This window comes from Mustelus asterias, chromosome 8 (genome assembly GCF_964213995.1).
Source record: "Mustelus asterias chromosome 8, sMusAst1.hap1.1, whole genome shotgun sequence".
Taxonomy (NCBI): domain Eukaryota; kingdom Metazoa; phylum Chordata; class Chondrichthyes; order Carcharhiniformes; family Triakidae; genus Mustelus; species Mustelus asterias.
In genome coordinates this window covers 111,273,992-111,296,807 of record NC_135808.1, presented here as the reverse complement: position 1 = coordinate 111,296,807, position 22,816 = coordinate 111,273,992, and the positions used below count along the sequence as shown (strand labels likewise).

The following is a 22,816-nucleotide window of genomic DNA, read 5'->3' as shown; positions in this document are numbered from 1 at the left end:
ATTGTATAAATAAAACAATCTTCAGGAAAGGGTTGTGATTAACGGAATTTAGAAGGTTCTGGGATGATTTGATGGACCTTTTCACAACATTAAAGTGAACAGAAATGGAGGATAGGAAATATTTCTGCTGGCTGAGAAGCCTGGGACTAAGGGTGGTGCAGCATGGTCTTTTTAAAAAAAAAATAGAACCAGACTTTCTAAGAACAAAATTGGAATACTGCGTCCAGTTCTGGTCGCCACACTACCAGAAGGACGTGGAAGCTTTGGAGAGAGTACAGAGGAGGTTTACCAGGATGTTACCTGGTATGGAGGGGCTTAGTTATGAGGAGAGATTGGGTAAACTGGGGTTGTTCTCCCTGGAAAGACGGAGGATGAGGGGAGACTTAATAGAGGTGTATAAAATTATGAAAGGCATGGATAGGGTGAACGGTGGGAAGCTTTTCCCCAGGTCAGTGGTGACGTTCACGAGGGGTCATAGGTTCAAGGTGAAGGGGGGGAGGTTTAACACAGATATCAGGCGGACATATTTTACACAGAGGGTGGTGGGGGCCTGGAATGCGCTGCCAGGCAAGGTGGTGGAGGCGGACACACTGGGAACGTTTAAGACTTATCTAGACAGCCATATGAACGGAGTGGGAATGGAGGGATACAAAAGAATGGTCTAGTTTGGACCAGGGAGCGGCGCGGGCTTGGAGGGCCGAAGGGCCTGTTCCTGTGCTGTATTGTTCTTTGTTCTTTGTAAAGGGTGGCAATTGATGCTACTTTAATCGTTAAATTTAAAACTTAAGATTTATTGATGTTGTTTAAAAGGAATATAGGACAGAAGTGGCTGATGAGGAGTTGATCACAGGTCAGCTAGGATCTTGTTGATTGATGGGATAAGTTCAAAGGGTTAAGTGACCCACTCCTGTTCCGATGTTCATTTTGACCCGGTCATAATAACTGCTGTTTGTGGAATGTTGCTTTCTGCAAGTGGCTATTGTAATTGCTACGTGACTGTCATTCACCGCCAAGGTGCGCATTGAATGAAAAGCATGTGAGACACTGAGATAATAGGACATAAACACCCTTCCTTCTTTGCTTCTTTCATCTAACCAATTTGAATGTACTTTTTTTCATTCGAGTCGTGAGCTCAAAAATGACTCAATTCAAGCCAGTGATCTTAGTGATTCATGAACACAGCATTTTAATAAACAAAAATGTAATGGACAGAACATTAAAATTCTATCACTACGCTCTGACTGAATAGTAAAAGGTCTGATGATGAGATTCTGTTTAAATATTGAACATGGAGCTAGTAACTTAAAGCATATAAGGGGCTAGAAATTTTAATCTGTGGAAAATGATAGGTTCTGCCTTCAGCTGTGTGTTGGGGTTTATCTGGATCTAAAGTAACAGGAATGTAACTGGGTTTACCAGAGCACACCAGACTGTCTGTGCCACTCACTCACTCACTTGGTTACTTCAATGCCTCTCGAGTTATTTTCTCTTTTAATTTTTCTTGCTAACGGCTTGCTGATCAGCTTGTTTATCCCTATTTCCCTTTATCTTAGTCCACCATGGATGGTCACATTGAAATGGAAGATCAGGAAAACCGGATCCCTGGAAGATTGTAGAGTGTCCATTGATGAAAATCCTCCTCTTCCACGTCGTCCTCTGAAAACCTCCATTTTGATCTTCTTCATTGTAACTTACGCCGTTTTTAAATGCGTATTTCAAATACGGGTCCTGCTTTCTATTTTAAACTAGCAATAAGACTAGATGGTATTTTGTTTGGCATTGGAGAAGAAACCGATGATGTGGAAATGGAAGTGTCAGTGTCAATTTTCTAATCACCAACCGTGACATTTTTCACCTCCATCACAAATGAACCTCCGATTAATAAAATTAAATGAGTAAAACTCTCTCCATCCTGCCTCGTCATTGAAAATGTTTCACTCTCCCCTTATATGTTGGAATTAATACCGCAGTCCGAATTAATGCCCTCCTCTTCCCCCTCCCCGGGTAAAACATTTCTTCCTTCTCGCTCCTGATGATGTCGACTTTTGGCTGGATTATTGTGCTGCAGAATCCCCTCTGGTACCTCACTCAAGTTGACACCAAAGGACAGGTGTGTATATTGGAACAACCCTTTGTGGGTGTTTATCATGTTATAACCTCGGGGAAGCATTGTTTAATTCAGGCTGCTGATGTGCGTGACTCGTATCCAGTTTTGTGAGGCACTTAGGCCGCACATTACTGCACTTAGATTTTCCAATGTGTTTATTTCAATGATTGCAATAGCAGTTCTGCCACTGGAGGTATGTAAAACCAATTGTTATTGCTTCCTTGTGGCTGTCTTTGATGAGCCTGAACAGACCATACATTGGATCTGGAATCAGCCTGCTCTGTTTACCTCGGTTACTTGCTTGCCTGCTACAGCAAAGCCAGTACGGTAACTAAATAAACCTGGGCCAACATTTTACGAACCCTCATCAGTGGATTTGCAGGTGTGGTCCATTAAAATTCTGCCGCTGTCCATTGAAGGCTACTTCCTACTCAGCCCACAATTGTTCGCCCAGCGGCAAGTGGTCAGGGACTGAGGTGTGGGGAAACCCGGCAAGTTGGTCTGCTCGGGCCTTGGTGGGTGGCTCCTTCATAGGCCCTCTTTCCCAATCACTGGTCCCCTCCCCCAGTGCCCCACTGGGTGTCCCATACTCTCTCTGGCCTTTGCAACCTGGACCCCATCTCCCACCTCGGGGCCTTCTCTCCTGGCCCTGCTGAGAGCTTAACTTGCATCCTGGGCTCTTGGCACTTTGCTCGGTGATGTTGCCATTGCCAGGTTTAGGGAGCTGCCAATTAGATGCCTCAAAGCTGATTTTGCACCCTATTAATGCTTGACGAAGCATGTGGGCAGTGGTGCATTCCCCACTGACTTTCTGTGGTGGGGTAGGAAATCCTGCCATTTGAAAACTTCCTCCCCCTAAATAGTTTGCTGTAGTGCAGAAAAGCAAGAGAGAAGGAAGGGCTTTCGATTCCTGAAGAGACCTCCACAATAAACAACAGCAGATATGACCCACAACTCCGCCAATAGTGACAAAACCTCCACCTTCTGCCTCCCTGCCTATCCCACAGTGGTCCAGTTGAAGTTAGATATTGATGGGCCAGGAACACACAAACGTTGGTGGTGGGACCAAGAAGGTGGTTTTTGCAGGAGGTGGCCAATCAAATTACTGCCTCTGGGAGCCTTGTCTAATTAAGGATGGTGAGTGGGCTCCCAAGTCTTGGGGGTCAATAAGAGGTCTTCCTGCAATCATTGCCCCACTGCCTGGGGTGGGAGCTGCTGAAGCGGCGCAAGGCACTGTCATTTTTGGTCGCTGACCACAATATGGGTAATAGAGGGCCAAAACACTTACGGTGATAAAGTTATGTTGCAGGGTAAATATTGAAAATATATTGTGGTGGAAAGCAGCAACAGTTGAGTCTTCAGCCTCTGAAAACACACAAAATTGTGAACCATTCAGTCTTTGTCTTCTGACCTCTTAAAAATTGTTTTGTGCAGAGACACCTGAGGACTCCAACACTTCTCACTGACAGTGAAGACCTATGTCGTTCAGTCATTCAGGAGTCATTTGCTCTTTCTACCCTGAGATTACTGATAAAACAAAATCCAGTCAAACTCCTATGAAATAATTATATTGAATAATATCATGCACCGAGGCAGTTCTCATACTTCAACAGAATGTAGAAGATTTTCTGCAGTTTATCTGGATGCAAGTATTGAATATTTTCCAACAATATGAATTTACTCTCACTGTTCATATGGTGTAATGTTCAGAACATGTTATGGAGGGCTGAGGCAGTCATCTACACGCTCTTATAAATGACCTTTGGGATATTTTCCTACCAAGTTAACAATAAAATAAAATTTGTACTCGCTGTTTGAATGGTCACAGTAGGGTTACTTATTGGGCGCACACAAACTAACACTGCACTATCACAGAATCAGTGCAGAAGAAGCCTTGAATGTTATGATGTGCCAAGTGCTCATCCAAGTACTTTTTAAAGGATGTGAGGCAACCCACCTCCACTACCCTCCCAGGCAGTGCATTCCAGACAGTCACCATCCTCTGGGTAAAAAAGTTTTTCCTCACATCCCCCCAAACCCTCTGCCCCTCACCTTGAACCTCTGTCCCCTCTTGGTTGACCCTTCAACTAAGGGGAACAGCTACTCCCTATCCATCCTGTCCATGCCCCTCCTATTCTTGTATACCTTGATCAGGTCGCTCTTCAGCCTTCTCTGCTCCAGCAAAAATAACTCAAGCCTCTCCAACCTCTCTTCACAACTTGAATGTTCCATCCCTGGCAACATTCTGGTGAATCTTCTCTGCACCCCCTCCAATGAAATCACATCTGATAATGTGGGGACTAGAACTGCACACAGTGCTCTAGCTGTGGTCTCACCAATGTTCTATACAATATGACCTTCCTGCTTTTGTAATCTATGATGTGGAGATGCCAGCGTTGGACTGGGGTAAGCACAATAAAAAGTCTCACAACACCAGGTTAAAGTCCAACAGGTTTATCTGGTAGCACAAGCCACAAGTTTTCGGAGCTTTGCCCCTTCATCAGGTGAGTGGGAGTTCTGTTCACAAAAAGGGAATATAAGGACACAAACTCAATTTACAAAATAATGGTTGGAATGCAAGTCTTTAATGGTAATCAAGTCTTAAAGGTACAGACAATGTGAGTGGAGAGAGGGTTAAGCACAGGTTAAAGAGATGTGTATTGTCTCCAGCCAGGACAGTTAGTGAGATTTTGCAAGCCCAAGCAAGTCGTGGGGGTTACAGATAGTGTGACATGAACCCAAGATCCCGGTTGAGGCCGTCCTCATGTGTGCGGAACTTGGCTATCAGTCTCTGCTCAGCAACTCTGCATTGTCGTGTGTCGAGAAGGCCGCCTTGGAGAATGCTTACCCGAAGATCAGAGGCCGAATGCCCGTGATCGCTGAAGTGTTCCCCAACAGGAAGAGAACACTCTTGCCTGGCGATTGTCGAGCGGTGTTCATTCATCCATTGTCGTAGCATCTGCATGGTCTCCCCAATGTACCATGCCTTGGGACATCCTTTCCTGCAGCGTATCAGGTACACAACGTTGGCCGAGTTGCAAGAGTAGGTACCATGTACCTGGTGGATGGTGTTCTCACGTGAGATGATGGCATTCATGTCAATGATCCGGCATGTCTTGCAGAGGTTGCTGTGGCAGTGTTGTGTGGTGTCATGGTCACTGTTCTCCTGAAGGCTGGGTAGTTTGCTGCGGACAATTGTCTGTTTGAGGTTGTGCGGTTGTTTGAAGGCAAGAAGTAGGGGTGAGGGGATGGCCTTGGCGAGATGTTCGTCTTCATCGATGACATGTTGAAGGTTCCGGAGAAGATGCCGTAGCTTCTCCGCTCTGGGGAAGTACTGGACGACGAAGGGTACTCTGTCCACCGTGTCCCGTGTTTGTCTTCTGAGGAGGTCGGTGCGGTTTTTCACTGTGGCGCGTCGGAACTGTCGATCAATGAGTTGAGTGCCATATCCTGTTCTTATGAGGTCATCTTTCAGCGTCTGGAGGTGTGTGTTGCGATCCTCCTCATCTGAGCAGGTCCTGTGTATACGGAGGGCTTGTCCGTAGGGGATGGCTTCTTTAACGTGTTTAGGGTGGAAGCTGGAGAAGTGGAGCATCGTGAGGTTGTCCGCGGGCTTGCGGTATAGTGAAGTGCTGAGGTGACCGTCCTTGATGGAGATGTGTGTGTCCAAGAATGCAACCGATTCCGGAGAGTAGTCCATGGTGAGTCTGATGATGGAGTGGAACTTGTTGACGTCATCATATAGTTGTTTCAGTGATTGTTCACTATGAGTCCAAAGGAAGAAAATGTCATCGATGTATCTAGTGTATAGCATCAGTTGAAGGTCCTGTGCGGTGAAGAGGTCTTGTTCGAACCTGTGCATGAAGATATTGGCATATTGAGGTGCGAATTTGGTCCCTATGGCTGTTCTGTGTGTCTGGATGAAGAACTGGTTGTTGAAGGTGAAGACATTATGGTCCAGGATGAAGCGAATGAGTTGTAAAATTGCATCCAGAAATTGGCAGTTGTCGGCGTTGAGTATTGAGGCAGTTGCAGCAATGCCATCGTTGTGGGGGATGTTGGTGTAGAGTGCCGAGACATCCATTATGACGAGGAGTGCTCATTGTTCAACTGATCCATGTGTGCTGAGTTTCTGTAGGAAGTCCATAGTGTCACGACAAAAGATGGGGTTTCTTTGTACAATGTAATCTATGCCTCGATTGATAAAGGCAAGTGTCCCATATGCCTTTAGCACCACCCTACTAACATGCCCTTCTGCCTTTAGAGATCTATGGACAAACACTCCAAGGTTCCTTTGTTCCTCTTAACTTCCTAGTGTCATGCTATTCCTTGGATATTTCCTTGTCAAATTACCCCTCCCAAAGTGTATCACCTCACACATTTCAAGGTTAAGTTCCACCTGCCACTTATCTGCCTATTTGACTATTCCATCTATATCTTCTTGTAGCCCAAGACACTCAGACTTACTGTTAACCACCTGGCCAATCTTTGTGTCATCCACAAATTTACTAATCCTACTCCCACATAGTCATCTATGTCATTTATATAAATGATGAATAATCGGGGACCCAGCACAGATCCATGTAGTACGCCACTGGACACTGGCTTCCAGTCAATAATGCAGCCTTCTGTCATCAACCTCTATCTCCTACAACTAAGCCAATTTTGAATTCACCTTATCAAATTTTCCTGTATCCCATGTGCATTTGCCTTCTTTATAAGTCTTCCATGTGGGACCTGGTCAAAGGCTTTGTTGAAATCCAAATAGACCATATAGACAATGGTATAGACTATATCAGTGGTACTCTTAATATTAACCCATTGACCCATTAACCCATTTGGGCAGCATGATCGGTGCAGGCTTGGAGGGCCAAAGGGCCTGTTCCTATGCTGTAATTTTCTTTGTTCTTTGCTGGATAGATTTTGGACAATATTCATATCCAGATTCCAACAATGGGTGCTATCATTTTACTAGTATGTTATTATGATTGGTGAATTGCTTCATTGGGGAGGTGTTGTCATAGTGGTATTGTCGCTGGACTAGTACTCCAGAGACCCAGGGTACTGCTCTGGGGACCGAGGTTCAACTCCCACCACGGCAGACGGGGAAATTTGAATTCAATTAAAAATATCTGGAATTAGATGAGTGTGAAACCATTGTCAATTGTCATTAAAACCCATTTGGTTCAATAACGTCCTTTAAGGAAGGAAATCTGCAGCCCTTACCTGGTCTGGCCTACATGTGACTCCAGAGCCACAGCAATGTGGTTGACTCTTAAATGCCCTCAGCAATGGGCAATAAATGCTGGCCCAGCTAGTGATGCCCATGTCCCATGAATGAATTTTAAAAATCTTGAAAGGGGGAAAACTATCATGCTTCATTGAGGGGCAGGGTTAAGTTTGGAGGTGACAAGGGACCCAGAAAGAGAAGCAACAGGGCCCACGATTTCTCTTCCTGGCCCTGTTTAAAGTTTTAATTTATTTGTCCCATCTGAACCAGTTTATGAATCTTGAGAAACTTTACAGCTCTTGTGCTCCATCTGCTGGCGAGCAAAAAAACTGTCAAGGTACAAGATACAGAAGAGAACTTGAGAAGCTGAAACCCACAACCTATCAATCGTGGCATTGAGTGCCAGAATTTGTGGGGTCGCCCAATTTAAAGAGAAGTGGCATATGTTATACGATTATTTGAGGAGACTGACATGTTGGTTAGGCTGCTAATTATGGCTCTGGGGTTGTGCCAGAGATATCTCTTCTTCTCCCCACTCCCCGCAGAACCAATGCAGAACAGTTGACAATCTTCACAAAATCTTTGAAGGTTTAGGCCTGGAATGAGGGACACGCAGGGCCAGCTTCTTCTATTTGAGTGGCTTGTATTCTGTTTTCATTGGGTGCGCAAGATGTCAGCCCTGTCCCAATCTGGTTCTTACATTATGGAGATAGGAACCAGGGTGCCTATTCCATTCCTTGTAAGGGTAAGTTTAGTATTGGTAGAAGTAATCACTAAGAATCAATAGGTGCTCATGCCTGGAAGATATATTCTATAAAAATGGAGCATGAGCATGGCAATGAAGCAGTTGGGCCAAAAGGTTTGCAACAGTGCTGTAAAACTTCACTCCCCTTTTAGTAGGCATCTAACATCAGCTATTGAAACCATTACAAATTTAAAATATCCACTTACATCTCTGGATTACTAGCCAGTGACATTACCTCGATGCCAACGTCTCTGCATGATGTATTCATTAATCTTTAAGATTACAGGACAAGCTGTTAAAATCCAAGCTACACCAACTCCAGATACTGTGGCTTTTAGAGCAGGTCAGAACCTGGTTATTCTGCAGCGGGTAACTCACCTCTACACTCCTGAAACTCCGTCCACCATCTGTAAGGCACAGGACAGGAGTGTGATGGGATACTCTACACTTGCCTGGATGAGTGCAGCACCAAGAACACTTGAAAGACTCAACAACAACTTGAACAAAATTTGACTGGCACCACATCCACCATCTTTGACATTCACTTCCTCCACTAACTACATACCATTGCAGCAGTATATTCCAATATCAGATGCACTGCAGCAACTTCTTCAACAGAACCTTACCCTTACCACCTAGAAGCAAAAGGGCAATAGGTACAAGGTAGCATGGCCTGTAGGTTCCCCTCCAGTCACATACCATTTAGACTTGGAAATAAATATATCACTGTTCCTTCATTGGCACTGGGCTTAAATCTTAGAACTCTTTCCTTAACCAACACTACACCAAACGGAATGCAATGGTTCAATATGGCCTCATTCTTAAGGGTATTTAGGGATGGTCAAATTTTGTGAGGTTCCAACCTGCCACCGAAAGGGGGAGAATTTGTAAGGACATTGGAATTACTAGATGATAAAAGAGCCAAGGTCTATCGAGTTCACCTTCTATGGCTTGGGAATTGTAAAGGTGTAATAACATTAAAACACCATCTTCTTATAATTAGCCTCAGTGTCACTGGTTCTTGGCTAGTTTTACATCATTCTTCCCTTATCCAGAATCTTGTTTAGTAATATAGCATGTTTTATAAGTGGTATATCATCTTGGGCAAAATGCTCAGGAAACATAATCAACAAGCCTGTATCCCTCATTACAATTAGGGGGATCTGGTAACCTAGTAGTAATGTCATTGGACTACTAATCCAGAGGTTTAGCCTAATGCTCTGGGGACATGGTTTCAAGTCCCATCATGGCAACTGGTGGAATTTAAACTCAATTAATAAAATTGGCTTTTTTAAAACACTAATCTAATGGCAACTATAAAACTATTGTAAAAACTCGTCTGATTTTCAGTCCCATCCCGAATTGCCCTCAAGAAGAGGGGGGTGAGTTGTCTTCTTATACACTCAGTGCTGTTAGGAAGGGAATTCCAGGACTTTGACCAAGTGACAGTGAAGATCCTTATGTACATATGATGACAATATCTAGTTCTACTTCTCATCAAGGTAGCAGTGGGAGCACTGAGAGATGAAGGAGGCAAGCTGGTGTTGGACAATGCTAGGTCAGCAGTGCTTTGAGGATGCTTTTTACCTTTCGCTCATTTATTATTCAGCTTCAATTTTCAATTCTGAAAAAGGATACAGTTGCAAATAATCACCCATTTGTCCTCCAAGGATATTCACCATCAAAGGTATGTTTCTAGCCATTTCCATTCCTCCAGTATTCAGAGATTTTAGCTAGAACCAAAAATGTTGCACAAATCCAGGCAGAATGTTAATTTTATGAAGGCAATGTCTCTTTTAAATAATGGCATTACTGAAGTTAATGAAACTTCTTTGATTCCGAGTGGAGCAGAGAACATTCACAGAATGTAATTCAGTTACAGACACAGTGAAAATCAGAGGGGAAAGCAGAGAGTTTGGAGGATGTTTTCCCAGCTACAGTGAGGTGAGAGCAGTCAGTGAGCAGTGAGCAGGCAGTGGGGAATGGGCAGCGGGCAATGGGCAATGAGCTGTGAGCAGTCAGTGAGCTGAGTGGGTAAAGTGCAATCTCAATCTCTCTCTGAGGGACGTTCAGCTTTTTGAGCCTCAGCAGCACCCGTAATCCGCACTGCGCAGCCGCAGCACCGCCTGGGCGGCAGATTTGATCCGTAAGAGAAATAGAGAAGAGATAGAACCCGAAATAAATATATAAATAGAGAGAAATACCGCGAGTATCTGCCGGCTGACGGGGGGGAGGCGGTGAAGGGATTGGGGTTGGAGACATTGGGCGATCTCGGCAGCACCTGAATTAAAGAGAGAGAGAATTGGGGCCAGGAGAGGGAGGGAGGGCCGAAGGGACTGAGCTAGCCACTGGCACAGAGATAGGGACTGGCACAGAGAGAGTGCGATAGGGACTGGCACAGAGAGAGAGAGAGAGTGAGATAGGGACTGGCACAGAGAGAGAGAGAGAGAGATAGGGACTGGCACAGAGAGAGAGAGAGCGAGATAGCCACTGGCACAGAGTGAGATAGGGACTGGTGTAGAGACAGACTGGCACAGAGTGAGAGGGACTGGCACAGAGTGAGAGTGAGATAGGGAGTGGCACACAGAGAGAGAGAGATAGGGACTGGCACAGAGGGAGTGAGATAGCCACTGGCACAGAGTGCGATAGGGACTGGTGCAGAGAGAGAGAGAGGGACTGGCACAGAGAGTGAGAGGGACTGGCACAGGGAGAGTGAGATAGGGACTGGCACGGGATCTGAGCTTTTACATATGGATTTTCACATGGAGCTAACTACAATCTAAGGACTGTAACAGGGACAAATCTATGAATGGGGTGCAAATTCCAATCCAGATATTAGGACAGAGGTACGCTTTCTGAACAGTTTGTTTGCCAGACTGTGAATATAATGCTGCTTTGTTTGACTTAAATACGTTTAAAAATGAGGCAAGTCAAGAATTGCAGAGACTGGATTAACTACTGAATTGTGAACTAATCATGTTTACATTTGTTAACGGATGTACTGAGATCGTGATTAACAGTATTTATTGAAAAATAAAGGGTAATTTATATAAATGAGCAGAAATTCAGATTGTGAAAGGGAATGACGCTTTTCAGATGATTTTATAAATGAAGAAAAATGAGCAAAGAATAATGTGAGGCGGGGGAAAAAATCGACCAGATCAGCATCAAGTTGAAAGGGGTTTTAAGGGCACAGGAATTGTTTGTCACTGATGTATAAAGTATCCCAAATTTATCAGAAAAAAGTTTAGGTTTTAAGAATGACTTCAGCCCAAAGGGAGAAACTATATTGATGGAAACTGGATAAGAATTGCTAAATGAAGTTAAGACTTGATCATTGGAGTCACTAAAGCATTGAATCAACTGCTCAGCAATGGAATAGAGAATGGAAGCCCCACTGTTCAGTGATTATGGACTAGAAGTTGGATGAGACAAAGGTGTTCAGCTCTTCAAGTAAACTTCATCATGGAATTTTGATGCAACTTTAAAACTGATTGAATAAATAGATACTCTGACTTTCAGAAAATGGTAAGTAAAGTAAGAGGCTGACTGAGTTGGCAGAGCATTTGCGATCTCCCTTTCAACTGTCCTGTATTTAATTGGGTTATTCCAATCATCTGCTGTGAAAAGTGTCTTTCATTTGGTACTGCATTCATCCCTGAGTCAGAGGCTTGTGACAGTATAAAACCGCAGCACATAAGGTAGGCTGAGCCTGCAGTGCTGTGCTAAAGAAGTGGTGCATTGTCACATGTCAAAAGTGATGTTAAACTCAGGCCTTGTTGGACTTGTATGGATGAAGTAGGCATTAAAGACTGTGCTGCACCATTTGAAGAAGAACAGGCTGTTTTTCCAGTGTCACGGTCAACATTATTTTCTTAACCAAGCAGATAAAAAACAGAATTCCAGTTGGTGAAATCTTGCTGTGTGTAGTTAGCTGTTTCACCTACATAATAGTCACAGAAGTTCAATTCACAGTAACTTCATTGAAATGTAAGCCTACTTGTGACCAATAAATACATTTAACTTTGGAACATGCTTGATGAATATGAGAAGGCAAATCTTTCTTTAAACAAGATTTCCAAGCTAACAGAATCAACTGCAGATGATGCAAAGTCTTTACTTAATTGAGAATCTGCTTTATATTTAAAATCTACTTAGAGCACGCTCCTTCAATTGCTTTCCATTTGTATAAATAAACTTTAAAAACTTTAGCCCCAAGAGCTTTTTTCTTGAAATCACACAACGTTTTGGCCTCAACTGCTTTCTGTGATAGTGAATTCCGCAGATTCACCACTCTCTGGGTGAAGAAATTTCTCCTCACCTCAGGTTTGGGGGTAGTGTGTTAAAGTGGATTGGGGACTGGCTATCCGACAGGAAGCAAAGAGTCGGAATAAATGGGTGTTTTTCCGGTTGGAGGAAGGTAACTAGTGGCGTGCCGCAGGGATCGGTACTCGGGCCGCAACTATTTACCATTTATATAGATGATCTGGAGGAGGGAACGGAGTGTAGGGTAACGAAGTTTGCAGACGACACAAAGATAAGTGGAAAAGTGAATCGTGTGGAGGACGGAGAAGATCTGCAGAGAGATTTGGACAGGCTGAGTGAGTGGGCGAGGATATGGCAAATGGAGTATAACGTTGAGAAATGCGAGGTTATACACTTTGGAGGAAATAATAACAAATGGGATTACTATCTCAATGGAAACAAATTAAAACATGCTACCGTGCAAAGGGACCTGGGGGTCCTTGTGCATGAGACGCAAAAGCCCAGTCTGCAGGTACAACAGGTGATCAAGAAGGCAAATGGGATGTTGGCCTATTTTGCGAAGGGGATAGAATATAAAAGCAGGGATGTCTTGATGCACCTGTACAGGGCATTGGTGAGGCCGCAGCTGGAATACTGTGTGCAGTATTGGTCCCCTTATATGAGGAAGGATATATTGGCATTGGAGGGAGTGCAGAGAAGGTTCACCAGGTTGATACCGGAGATGAGGGGTTTGGATTATGAGGAGAGGCTGAGGAGATTGGGTTTGTACTTGTTGGAGTTTAGAAGGATGAGGGGGGATCTTATGGAGACTTATAAGATAATGTGGGGGCTGGATAGGGTGGAGGCGGAGAGATTCTTTCCACTTAGTAAGGAAGTTAAAACTAGAGGACACAGCCTCAAAATAAAGGGGGGTCGGTTTAAGACAGAGTTGAGGAGGAACTTCTTCTCCCAGAGGGTGGTGAATCTCTGGAATTCTCTGCCCACTGAGGTGGTGGAGGCTACCTCGCTGAATATGTTTAAAGCGCGGATGGATTCCTGATCGGTAAGGGAATTAAGGGTTATGGGGATCAGGCGGGTAAGTGGTACTGATCCACGTCAGATCAGCCATGATCTTATTGAATGGCGAGGCAGGCTCAAGGGGCTAGATGGCCTACTCCTGCTCCTATTTCTTATGTTCTTATGTTTACTCCTTATCCTCAAACCCTAGTTCTGCATTCCCCTACCATCGGGTACATTCTTTCTGAATCTACCCTGTCTAACCCTGTTAGAATTTTGTAAGTTTCTATGAGATTCCTCTCACGTGGGATTCCTCTGGGTGCTCCAGTTTCCTCCCACAGTCTGAAAGACATGCAGGTTAGGTGCATTGGCCATGCTAAATTCTCCCTCAGTGTACAGGCGCTGGAGTGTGGCAACTAGGAGATTTTCATAGTAACCATTGCACTGTTAATGTAAGCCTACTTGTGACGCTAATAAATAACCTTTAGCTCCAATGAATATAATCCTAACTGACTTAGTCTCTCCTCATATGACAGACCTGCCATTCCAGGAGTCAGCATGGTAAACTTTTGCTGTACTCCCTCTATGGCAAGGACATCCTTCCTCAGATAAGGACACCAAAACTGCACAAAATGCTCCAGGTGTGGCATCACCAACGCTTTATACAATTGCAGCAAAACATCTCTATTCCTATACTCAAATCCTGTTGCTATAAAGGCCAATACTATTTGCCTTCTCCACTGCCTGCTGTACCTGCGTGCTTACTTTCAGCGACTGATGCACAAGGATTCCAAGGCCTTATTGAGTATCTACCTCTTTCAATTTACACCAATTCAAATAATTATCTCCCTTACTATTATTGTACCTATTAAAGTACCTCTTTTATTTTGCGCTATGGAATGTCCTGAGGTTATGAAAAGTACTGTAATGCAAGTCTATCTTGCTAACCTTTTATAAATGTGTTACTTTCCTTTCATAGAGAAGAAGTCTAGCCCCGAGTCAGCTTGCCAAGCGAAAGCCAGGACATGTGCCTGATGCTGAGGATGCGGTATAGTAATCTAATACAAATTGGAAATTAAAGAATGATGAATGTCTTTTATTTAAGTGTTTCTGTGTGTTATTTTCCAAGTGATTGCTATTGTACCTGATGTGAATAATATTGTGAAAAAAAGTGATTGTATCTTTTGAGTGTTCATGAAGAATGAATGTGATGACTTCTCAATTGAAATTGCAGTTCTTCAGGTGAAGCCTGTTAAAATGCATTGAAAATAAAATTAAATCAAAGAAAACATGTTCCATGCTTTATTATATGAAAAACTCTGACCTGCCTGGATCACTTTGCAATTGATCGTATTTGAATTGCAATATAGTGGACTTCCCTTTTCATCTCATTTGAGCTAGTGGGATAGGTTTCAGTAGGCCAATAGGGGTTTTCCTTAGTCTTGACGTTTCTTAGGAAAGTTACAGCCAAAGCTTTCAAAAAGATAACACTGGAATTTCTGTGGTGGTGTGAAATCGAATGAGGCAGAACAGGTGGAGTGAAGATTAGCTAAAATTGAAGCTTTTGATTTTACTGACTTAACTTTCAATCTAGTAGATCAAATCTTGTCTCATTTGAGAGTAGGGAGTCACTGGGCTAAAGTCCACATAGAATTATTTCTGTTGATGGAACTCTCAATATACAGCATCTTTGAAATCCCCGATGATTTGGTAACGGGAATGGATGGGTGATTGATGAGACAAGCAAACTTATGAAATGTAGATGGCTTTGTATAATTCCCTTTGAAATGGGTCTCTGCAGCCCGCAGGGGGTCATTAGGGTCTCTTCAGAGATTATGAGGTATCAATTTCTGCGAAATATGGTTTGCATAAAATCAAAAAGTACAACATTTTAAAATCTGAATTTTTATTTACAGAATCCAAAAAGGCGAAAGGTGCGATCTGAGCATGACAGTGGTGAAAGCTTTATGTCACCATTTCGGAAACCACTAGCACAGCTGACCAATCGACCTGTGTGCCTTGACAGCAGCCAGCATGTGAGTGACCAATACCACAAGTTGTTGATCATGGCGAAGGAGCTTATGTGTGGGAGGGTCCTGCAGATGTACCATTGGGATATAGCTGAAGGTGATTGAATTCTGTTGATTAAAGTTGTCAAGGTTGTGGAATCTAAATTAGAGCTGATTTTGTGCTGAGAACTCTCCCATCCATTAGGGTGGCACAGTGGTTAGCACTGCTGCCCGACAGCGCCAGGGACCCGGGTTCAATTCCGGCCTCAGGTCACTGTCTGTGCGGAGTCTGCACGTTCTCCCTGTGTCTATGTGGGTTTCTTCTGGGTGCTCCGGTTTCCTCCCACACTCCAAAGATGTACGGGTTAGGTTGATTGTCCATGCTAAATTGCCCCTTTGTGTCGGGGGGACTAGCAGGGTAAATATAAGGTGTTACCGGGATAGGGCCTGGGTGGTTTTGTGGTTGGTGCAGACTCAATGGACCAAGTGGCCTCCTTCTGGACTGTAGGATTCTATGATCCTAACTTGATTGAGGTGATCTAAACTTATTTATCACGGAACCCATATAGCCAGTGGATAGCATTGACTTTTATCTATCTGTTTGATCTAGATTTGAAGTCCGATCCAATTACACTGCCCTTCTAATCGGTTTACTTTGAAGTTTTACACTCTTATTTCCTTGTGAGGGGGCTTCCCTTTGGAACAATTTCAGGTCTTATTGCGAAATTTAGGAAATTGCCAAAAAACATGCTTTTTTGACAGTTGAAGTAAATTTCAGAACAGTCATTTGGTAGAACAGAACTTGACTATTGCTGAAAAAAAATAGACATATTGTCAAAGTATTTTGTTTTGCACTCATCAGGTAGCTCACTCAATAAACCAACAGTGAAGAGAACAGCAATTTATACTGCATGAAAACAAAGTGCTGATTGGTTGGTAGCGATGTTGCTGTGGAGAGTGCAGCAGAGAACTGTTAACTGCCAGTTAAAGCTTAAACGTTAACTGCCAGTTCTGATGAGTGCAAGACAAAAAACTTTGGTAGCATGTTTCTTTTTCTCAGAAATAAATCTCCAACAGAATTCCTTACAACACTTAAGAATATCAATAGAAATATGCAGAAATGTAAACAACCTTGCAGACTATCTAGCCCATCTCAACAATAACATAACATTTTCAAATTGATTTATCATCAATGTTTTAGTAAGTTTGATTGATGTACGTGTTGACATCTCTTTCTGTTCCTCCACAGGAGGCTTTCATTCGGAGCATCTTAGCCAAACCTTTCCGAGTGCCTATTCCAAACTACACAGGTATAAGCAGCAGCTGATGTAGAAAATCTGCTCTTTGTCTGAAATATTATCAATAACATCTGGTGGAATATGTTAGTGCGATGAGATATAATATCTAGACTTTGTGTTGTAGAGTTTTAATGTACTAGCTGCCTCAAAAGTAGGAACTCTTAGTTAATCTGTTAACTCTGAAAATTGTAACTAGATCACCTCAAGATAAAATGGATACATTAAAGTGAGTTCCAAGACTCATCTTATCAATAGGCTGTGATGGTTTATCAATGCTGTGTGGAACTATTAGACAGCTTTTGAGAATGATTCACTAGATTGATTCCAGAGATGAGGGGTTTGTCGTATGCAGAGAGATTGAACAGTTTAGGCCTATACTCTCTGGAATTTAGAAGAATGAGGGGCAATCAAATTGAGGTATGCACGATGATAAAAGGTATGGATAAAGTCGACGTGGAGCGGATGCTTCCGCTGGTCTAGGACGAGAGATCAGAGTCTTAGGATAAGGGGTAGCAAATTTAAAACAGAGTTGAGGAGAAACTACTTCTCCCAAAGGGTTGTGAATCTGTGGAATTTGCTACCCCAAAGTGTGGTGGATGCTGGGACAGTGAGTAAATTTAAGGAGGAGTTAGATTTTTAATTGGTAATGGGTTGAAGGGTTATGGGGAGAAGGCAGGAAAATGGGGATGAGGAGCATATCAGCCATGATCGAATGGCAGAGCAGACTCGATGGGCCGAATGACCTAATTCTGGTCCTATATCTTATGAACTTATGATTACACTAATCCAACCAAGGGGATCATAAAATATAAAGGTGAAAATAGACAATTCACAAAACTGTGATTCAATTTATAACCTTGAAGTAATTACCTGACGCCCAATTTAAACTTAGTCAAAACCCAGGCATTTACACAGAATTGAAATTGGGCCCTGATGTCCAATATTATTTACAATGTTAAGCACTCACAGCATTTCTCATGAAAAAAAAATTCAACAATATTAAAAACTATCTGTTAACCTAATTATACATTGCGGTTCATTTCAAATTTATTTTAAGATTGTCTTCCTTCTGTTCCAATATTTAGTTTGTAATCCTCAGTTTACATCTGTACTGGGCATAATTACCTTTCTATCATAAGTCCTTCCATTGTTTTAAAATATTTACGTGTGCAAATTTTTATTTACCTTTTTCTATTTAGCAGTTAAGCATATGTTTATTGAGGTATACATTCCTTAACTGCGTAAGCTGTGATTAAATTAGAGATCTTTATAGAATCAGAAAAAGCTGTAAATGCTCAGCAGGTCAGGCAGCATCTGTGGAGAGAGATACAGTATTAATGACCTTTCACCAGAGCTTAATATGTGACACCTTGACATGATGTGACACTAATGCAAATACTGTTTCATTTTTTGATTAACAAAGAGTCACTGTCAGTATTTTTCTGGTAATCACTGACACTTCTGTAGGCTGAATCCACTATGGACACCAATTGTTGTTGTTATTATACGGGTTAAAGAGCAAAATCCCGATGGTCTACTTTATAGCGATTATAACTAATTCTTACATGCATTGTTGTATTTAAGGTTCCCTTGGATTGAAGGCACTTGGGATTAAGCGTGCAGGAGCCAGACGATCTCTCCATGATCCGTATGAAGAAGGTGCTTTGGTACTCTATGAACCTCCACCTCTGAGTGCACATGACCAATTAAAGGCTGACAAGTGAGTAAAATCTATTCTTGGTCAAAGGATTTATGGAGTATAGCCATATCCCAGTAATATCATTACCTTACACTTAAAAGTTTGCACCGAAGTATTCAGGACCAACTTCAGTGTGTAAAATTCATAATAGCTCAATCTCTTTTCCTCCTACAAACCTGTTTGATCAAAGTATCTGATCTGTACTATGGAGAGTTCATTCTTCAGCTTGGCAGTGGAAGCATAAGATTGGTGGACTCCCATTCCCCAATAAGCATGTCATATTCTGCGTGTCATTCTCCAATACTGTTGAATAAATACTGTGGCTACAAAAGCAGGTCAGAGGCTGTGAATTCTGCAGAGAGTATCTCACCTCCTAACAGCCTGTCCACCATTTGCAAGGCACAAGTCAGGAGTGTGATGGAATATTCTACACTTGCCTGGATGGATGCAGCTCCAACAACACTCAAAAAGCTTGACACCATCCAGGACGAAGCAGCCTGCTTGATTGACACCCATCCAACACTTTCAACATTCACTCCCTCCACCACTGGCACACAGTGGCAGCAGGGCGTACCATCTACAAGATACACTGCAGCAACTCACCAAGGCTTCTTTGACTGCACCTTCCAAACCAATGACCTCTACCGCCTAGAGGGACATGGGCAGCAAATGCATGGGCCAGTGACATTCAAAGAAGGACAAGGGCAGCAGATACAAGGGAACACCACAACCTGCAAGTTCTCCTCCACGTCACACACCATCTTGACTTGGAAATATATAGTTGCTTCACTGTCGTTGAATCAAAATCCTGGAAATCCTCTTGAGAGAACTGTGGGTGCACGTGGACAATTCTGAAAATGGTTCATATCATTAAAATATTTGAGACATTGGGACAGTAAAAGGATTAAAATTGCTCTGCAATGCCTTCTTTACTGTTAGTTTTAAACATTTAAAAAATCATTAGGAAAAGTATAAAAATATTCCCAAGAAACATATGTGATGGAGAGGCGGCTGAATCAAGTGGTAAAATCAGGCATTGATTAGCCTATTAAATGTCAAGATCAAGCAGCGTAAATTCTCTAATTCTCTTTGAATTTTCCCCTTCTGTCAGAGAGAAGCTTCCAGTACATGTGGTGGTCGATCCTATCTTATCCTCTGTCTTAAGACCACATCAGAGAGAGGTGAGGTCAGGAATGTTTTTGGTGCATAGCTGTTAGTGTCTTTTATGGATGAGGAAATAATTCTTTATTGACTTACTGTGCACGTTAACATAATTATTTCCACTATATAAAGAAATGGGCAAAGCCTCAAGTCTTTGGTGGTGCCATAGTGGTAATATCACTGGAGAGTAATCTAGAGACCCAGGATAATGCTCAGGGACCTGGGTTCGAATCCCACTACAGCAAATGAAATTTGAATTCAATTTAAAAATCTAGAATTGTAAGTGTAACCCTGAAACCATTGTTGATTGTTGTAGAAGAAACTGCCATTTGCCGTCCTAAAAACCCTGCCATCTATCACCTGGTCTGGCCTACATGTGACTCCAGACCCACAGCAATGTGGTTGACTCTTAAATCTCCTCTGAACATGGGCAGATAAGGATGGGCAATAAATGCAGGCCTAGCCAGTGACGTTCACATCCCACGAACTTTTCTTTAAAAGATGAGACTACCATATGTGGGAGCATAAAGACTGGGGTTTGAAGTAGACCATGTGAGCCTGGAGCAAAGTGGCAGGAGTGGGCCCTGAGAGCAGGAGATTGAGGCACACCGTTTGAAGCGGGAACTGGGGAGGAGCGGAAACGAGTGGAGCGGTGAGAGTGGAAACTGGAATGGAGTGGCAAGAGTGGGAACTGGGATAGAGCAGGAATGAGCATAGAGCAGAGAGAGCAGAAACTTGGATACCCGCCGGTATGCATTTGAGTGCATGAAGGCCTCTTGGTTCTTTCAGGCCTTCGCCCACGTAACTGATAGGAATTCTCCAACAGGTGGTCCCACAAAATTCAGCCCTCAGTGTCTCTTCGTGTAGGAGAGGGACTGTCACTGAGCTTTGGGAATGTATTGCACTGCAGTTAATCTGACCTTGTGGCTGTAACTTCTCCAAACTGACAGTTGTTGATGTTGGCTGTATCACTATAGAGAGTCCAGAGTAATAGTTCTGGCTCCCCTACAGGGAGAAGATAAATTAAAGGACCGAGTCTCGGTGGATCTTGGGTATGTTCTCTCATCTGCCTATCAGCTGGTGGTCTGAGAGAGTGCGTCCAATCCATCCTCTCAGCTACAGAAGTTTGGTGGCTCAGACAGGTGATGGATGGGGTGTAGGAGATGGGGGATGTGGGGGGTGGTTGACAGGAAAGTTACAATCATTGGCTATGAGGAACTAAATCAGAGATTGACCAGAAATTGGGTAGATCGTTCTTTTTCTTTTTTCTTGTCAGTCGGGGTTGGTCAAGTTGGCATGGCTTGTAGCATCTTTATTTCTGAGTGAGAAGGTTATGGTGAGTAGAGTTGGTGGGTAAGGGAAGAGGAAAGAAAACATCCTAAAAACAACCCAACTTAAATCTGAATATGCAACTCCTATCAAACTCTGTATCAAAAATGCTCATGAAGCAACCTGCTCTTAAATCTCTGCTGATGCAATTCATGGCCTGACTACTGCTGAGGTTATCAGCATAGAATGGGGTTGGCACTTTATACCTTTCCTCCCAGGGACAAAGGACCTGGCTTCCACTTTGTGCCTTCCATCAAGCATCTTAACTGAGATTAGGGTCTGATTGAGATCACATATGTTTTCATTTTGAAACCTGCCTAGTTTAAACGACTAGGTAAATGATGTGTCTGTCTTCCAGGGTGTGAAGTTCATGTGGGACTGTGTGACAGGCCAGCGTATTGTGGATGGCTTTGGCTGTATTATGGCAGATGAGATGGGATTGGGGAAAACATTGCAGTGCATTTCCCTTATGTGGACCCTCTTGCGACAAAGCCCAGATGCCAAGCCAGAGATTGAGAAAGTCATTGTTGTGACTCCATCCAGTTTGGTGAAAAACTGGTATAATGAGGTGGAGAAGTGGCTGACGGGAAAACTACAATCATTGGCTATTGATGGAGGAACTAAGTCAGAAATTGACCAGAAACTGGGTAGGTATTTTTTTTGTCTCTTTTAATCAATCAGTGTGATTTGGCATGGCCAGTAGAATCTTTATTTCTGAATTCTGCGGCACGGTAGCACAGTGGTTAGCACTGCTGCTTCACAGCTCCAGGGTCCCGGGTTCGATTCCCGGCTCGGGTCACTGTCTGTGTGGAGTTTGCACATTCTCCTCGTGTCTGCGTGGGTTTCCTCCGGGTGCTCCGGTTTCCTCCCACAGTCCAAAGATGTGCGGGTTAGGTTGATTGGCCAGGTTAGAAATTGCCCCTTAGAGTCCTGGGATGTGTAGGTTAGAGGGATTAGCGGGTAAATATGTGGGGGTAGGGCCTGGGTGGGATTGTGGTCGGTGCAGACTCGATGGGCCGAATGGCCTCCTTCTGCACTGTAGGGTTTCTATGATTTCTATGATTATAATCTCAAACCTCAGGACTGGAGCACTTCATTAGCTGGCATTCAGAGTCCAGTACTGAGGGTTTGCAGTCAAAGAGCAAAGAAAATTACAGCACAGGGACAGGTCCTTCGACCCTCCAAGCCTGACCGACCATGCTGCCCGACTTAACTAAAACCCCCTACTCTTTCGGGGACCATATCCCTCTATTCCCATCCTGTTCATGTATTTGTCAAGACATCCCTTAAAAGTCACTATCGTATCTGCTTCCACTACCTCCCCCGGCAGCGAGTTCCAGGCACCCACCACCCTCTATGTAAAAAATCTGCCTCGTATATCTCCTTTAAAACTTGCCCCTCGCACCTTAAACCTATGCCCCCTAGTAATTGACTCTTTCACCCTGGGAAAAAGTTTCTGACTATCCACTCTGTCCATGCCTCGCCCCTCAACCTCTGTCATTCCAATGAGGACAAACCAAGTTTCTCCAACCTCTCCTCATAGCTAATGCCCTCCATACCAGGCAACATCCTGGTAAATCTTTCCTGTACCCTCTCCAAAGCCTCCACATCCTTCTGGTAGTGTGGCGACCAGAATTGAACACTATATTCCAAGTACAGCCTAACTAAGGTTCTATAAAGCTGCAACATGACTTGCCAATTTTTAAACTCAATGCCCTAGCCAATGAAGGCAAGCATGTCCTTTTAGGTGATGTGTTAAATCAAGGTCCTGATTATTGTCAAGGTGGATTCATTTTGAAAGTTGCAGTGATAGGGAGCTGCACTGGAAGATGAGATCAAATAGGCTGAAGAATTAAGTTTTTTAAAGTTTAGTTACTGTTGTTACATGTAGGCTTATGTCAACACTACAATGAAGTTACTGTGAAAATCCCCTAGTCGCCACACTCTGGCGCCTGTTCGGGTACACTGAGGGAGAA

General features: G+C 43.3%; 2 protein-coding genes across 3 annotated transcripts in view; both read left to right on the top strand.

The window, feature by feature from the left end:
* Positions 1-1,906, top strand: part of pif1 (PIF1 5'-to-3' DNA helicase homolog (S. cerevisiae)) — a 38,647-nt gene extending 36,741 nt beyond the window's left edge. For both annotated transcript variants that reach the window (XM_078219430.1, XM_078219431.1), the window contains one exon: positions 1,554-1,906. In XM_078219430.1, coding sequence (XP_078075556.1) covers positions 1,554-1,616 — 63 coding nt within the window. In that variant the 3' untranslated portion in view covers positions 1,617-1,906. The remainder of the gene's footprint in view (positions 1-1,553) is intronic.
* An 8,500-nt stretch (positions 1,907-10,406) lies between these two features.
* Positions 10,407-22,816, top strand: part of rad54l (RAD54 like) — a 34,026-nt gene continuing 21,616 nt past the window's right edge. The window contains exons 1-7 of the mRNA XM_078219429.1: positions 10,407-11,610; positions 14,324-14,392; positions 15,261-15,380; positions 16,603-16,663; positions 18,236-18,371; positions 19,462-19,531; positions 21,199-21,487. Coding sequence (XP_078075555.1) covers positions 11,608-11,610; positions 14,324-14,392; positions 15,261-15,380; positions 16,603-16,663; positions 18,236-18,371; positions 19,462-19,531; positions 21,199-21,487 — 748 coding nt within the window. The 5' untranslated portion in view covers positions 10,407-11,607. The remainder of the gene's footprint in view (positions 11,611-14,323; positions 14,393-15,260; positions 15,381-16,602; positions 16,664-18,235; positions 18,372-19,461; positions 19,532-21,198; positions 21,488-22,816) is intronic.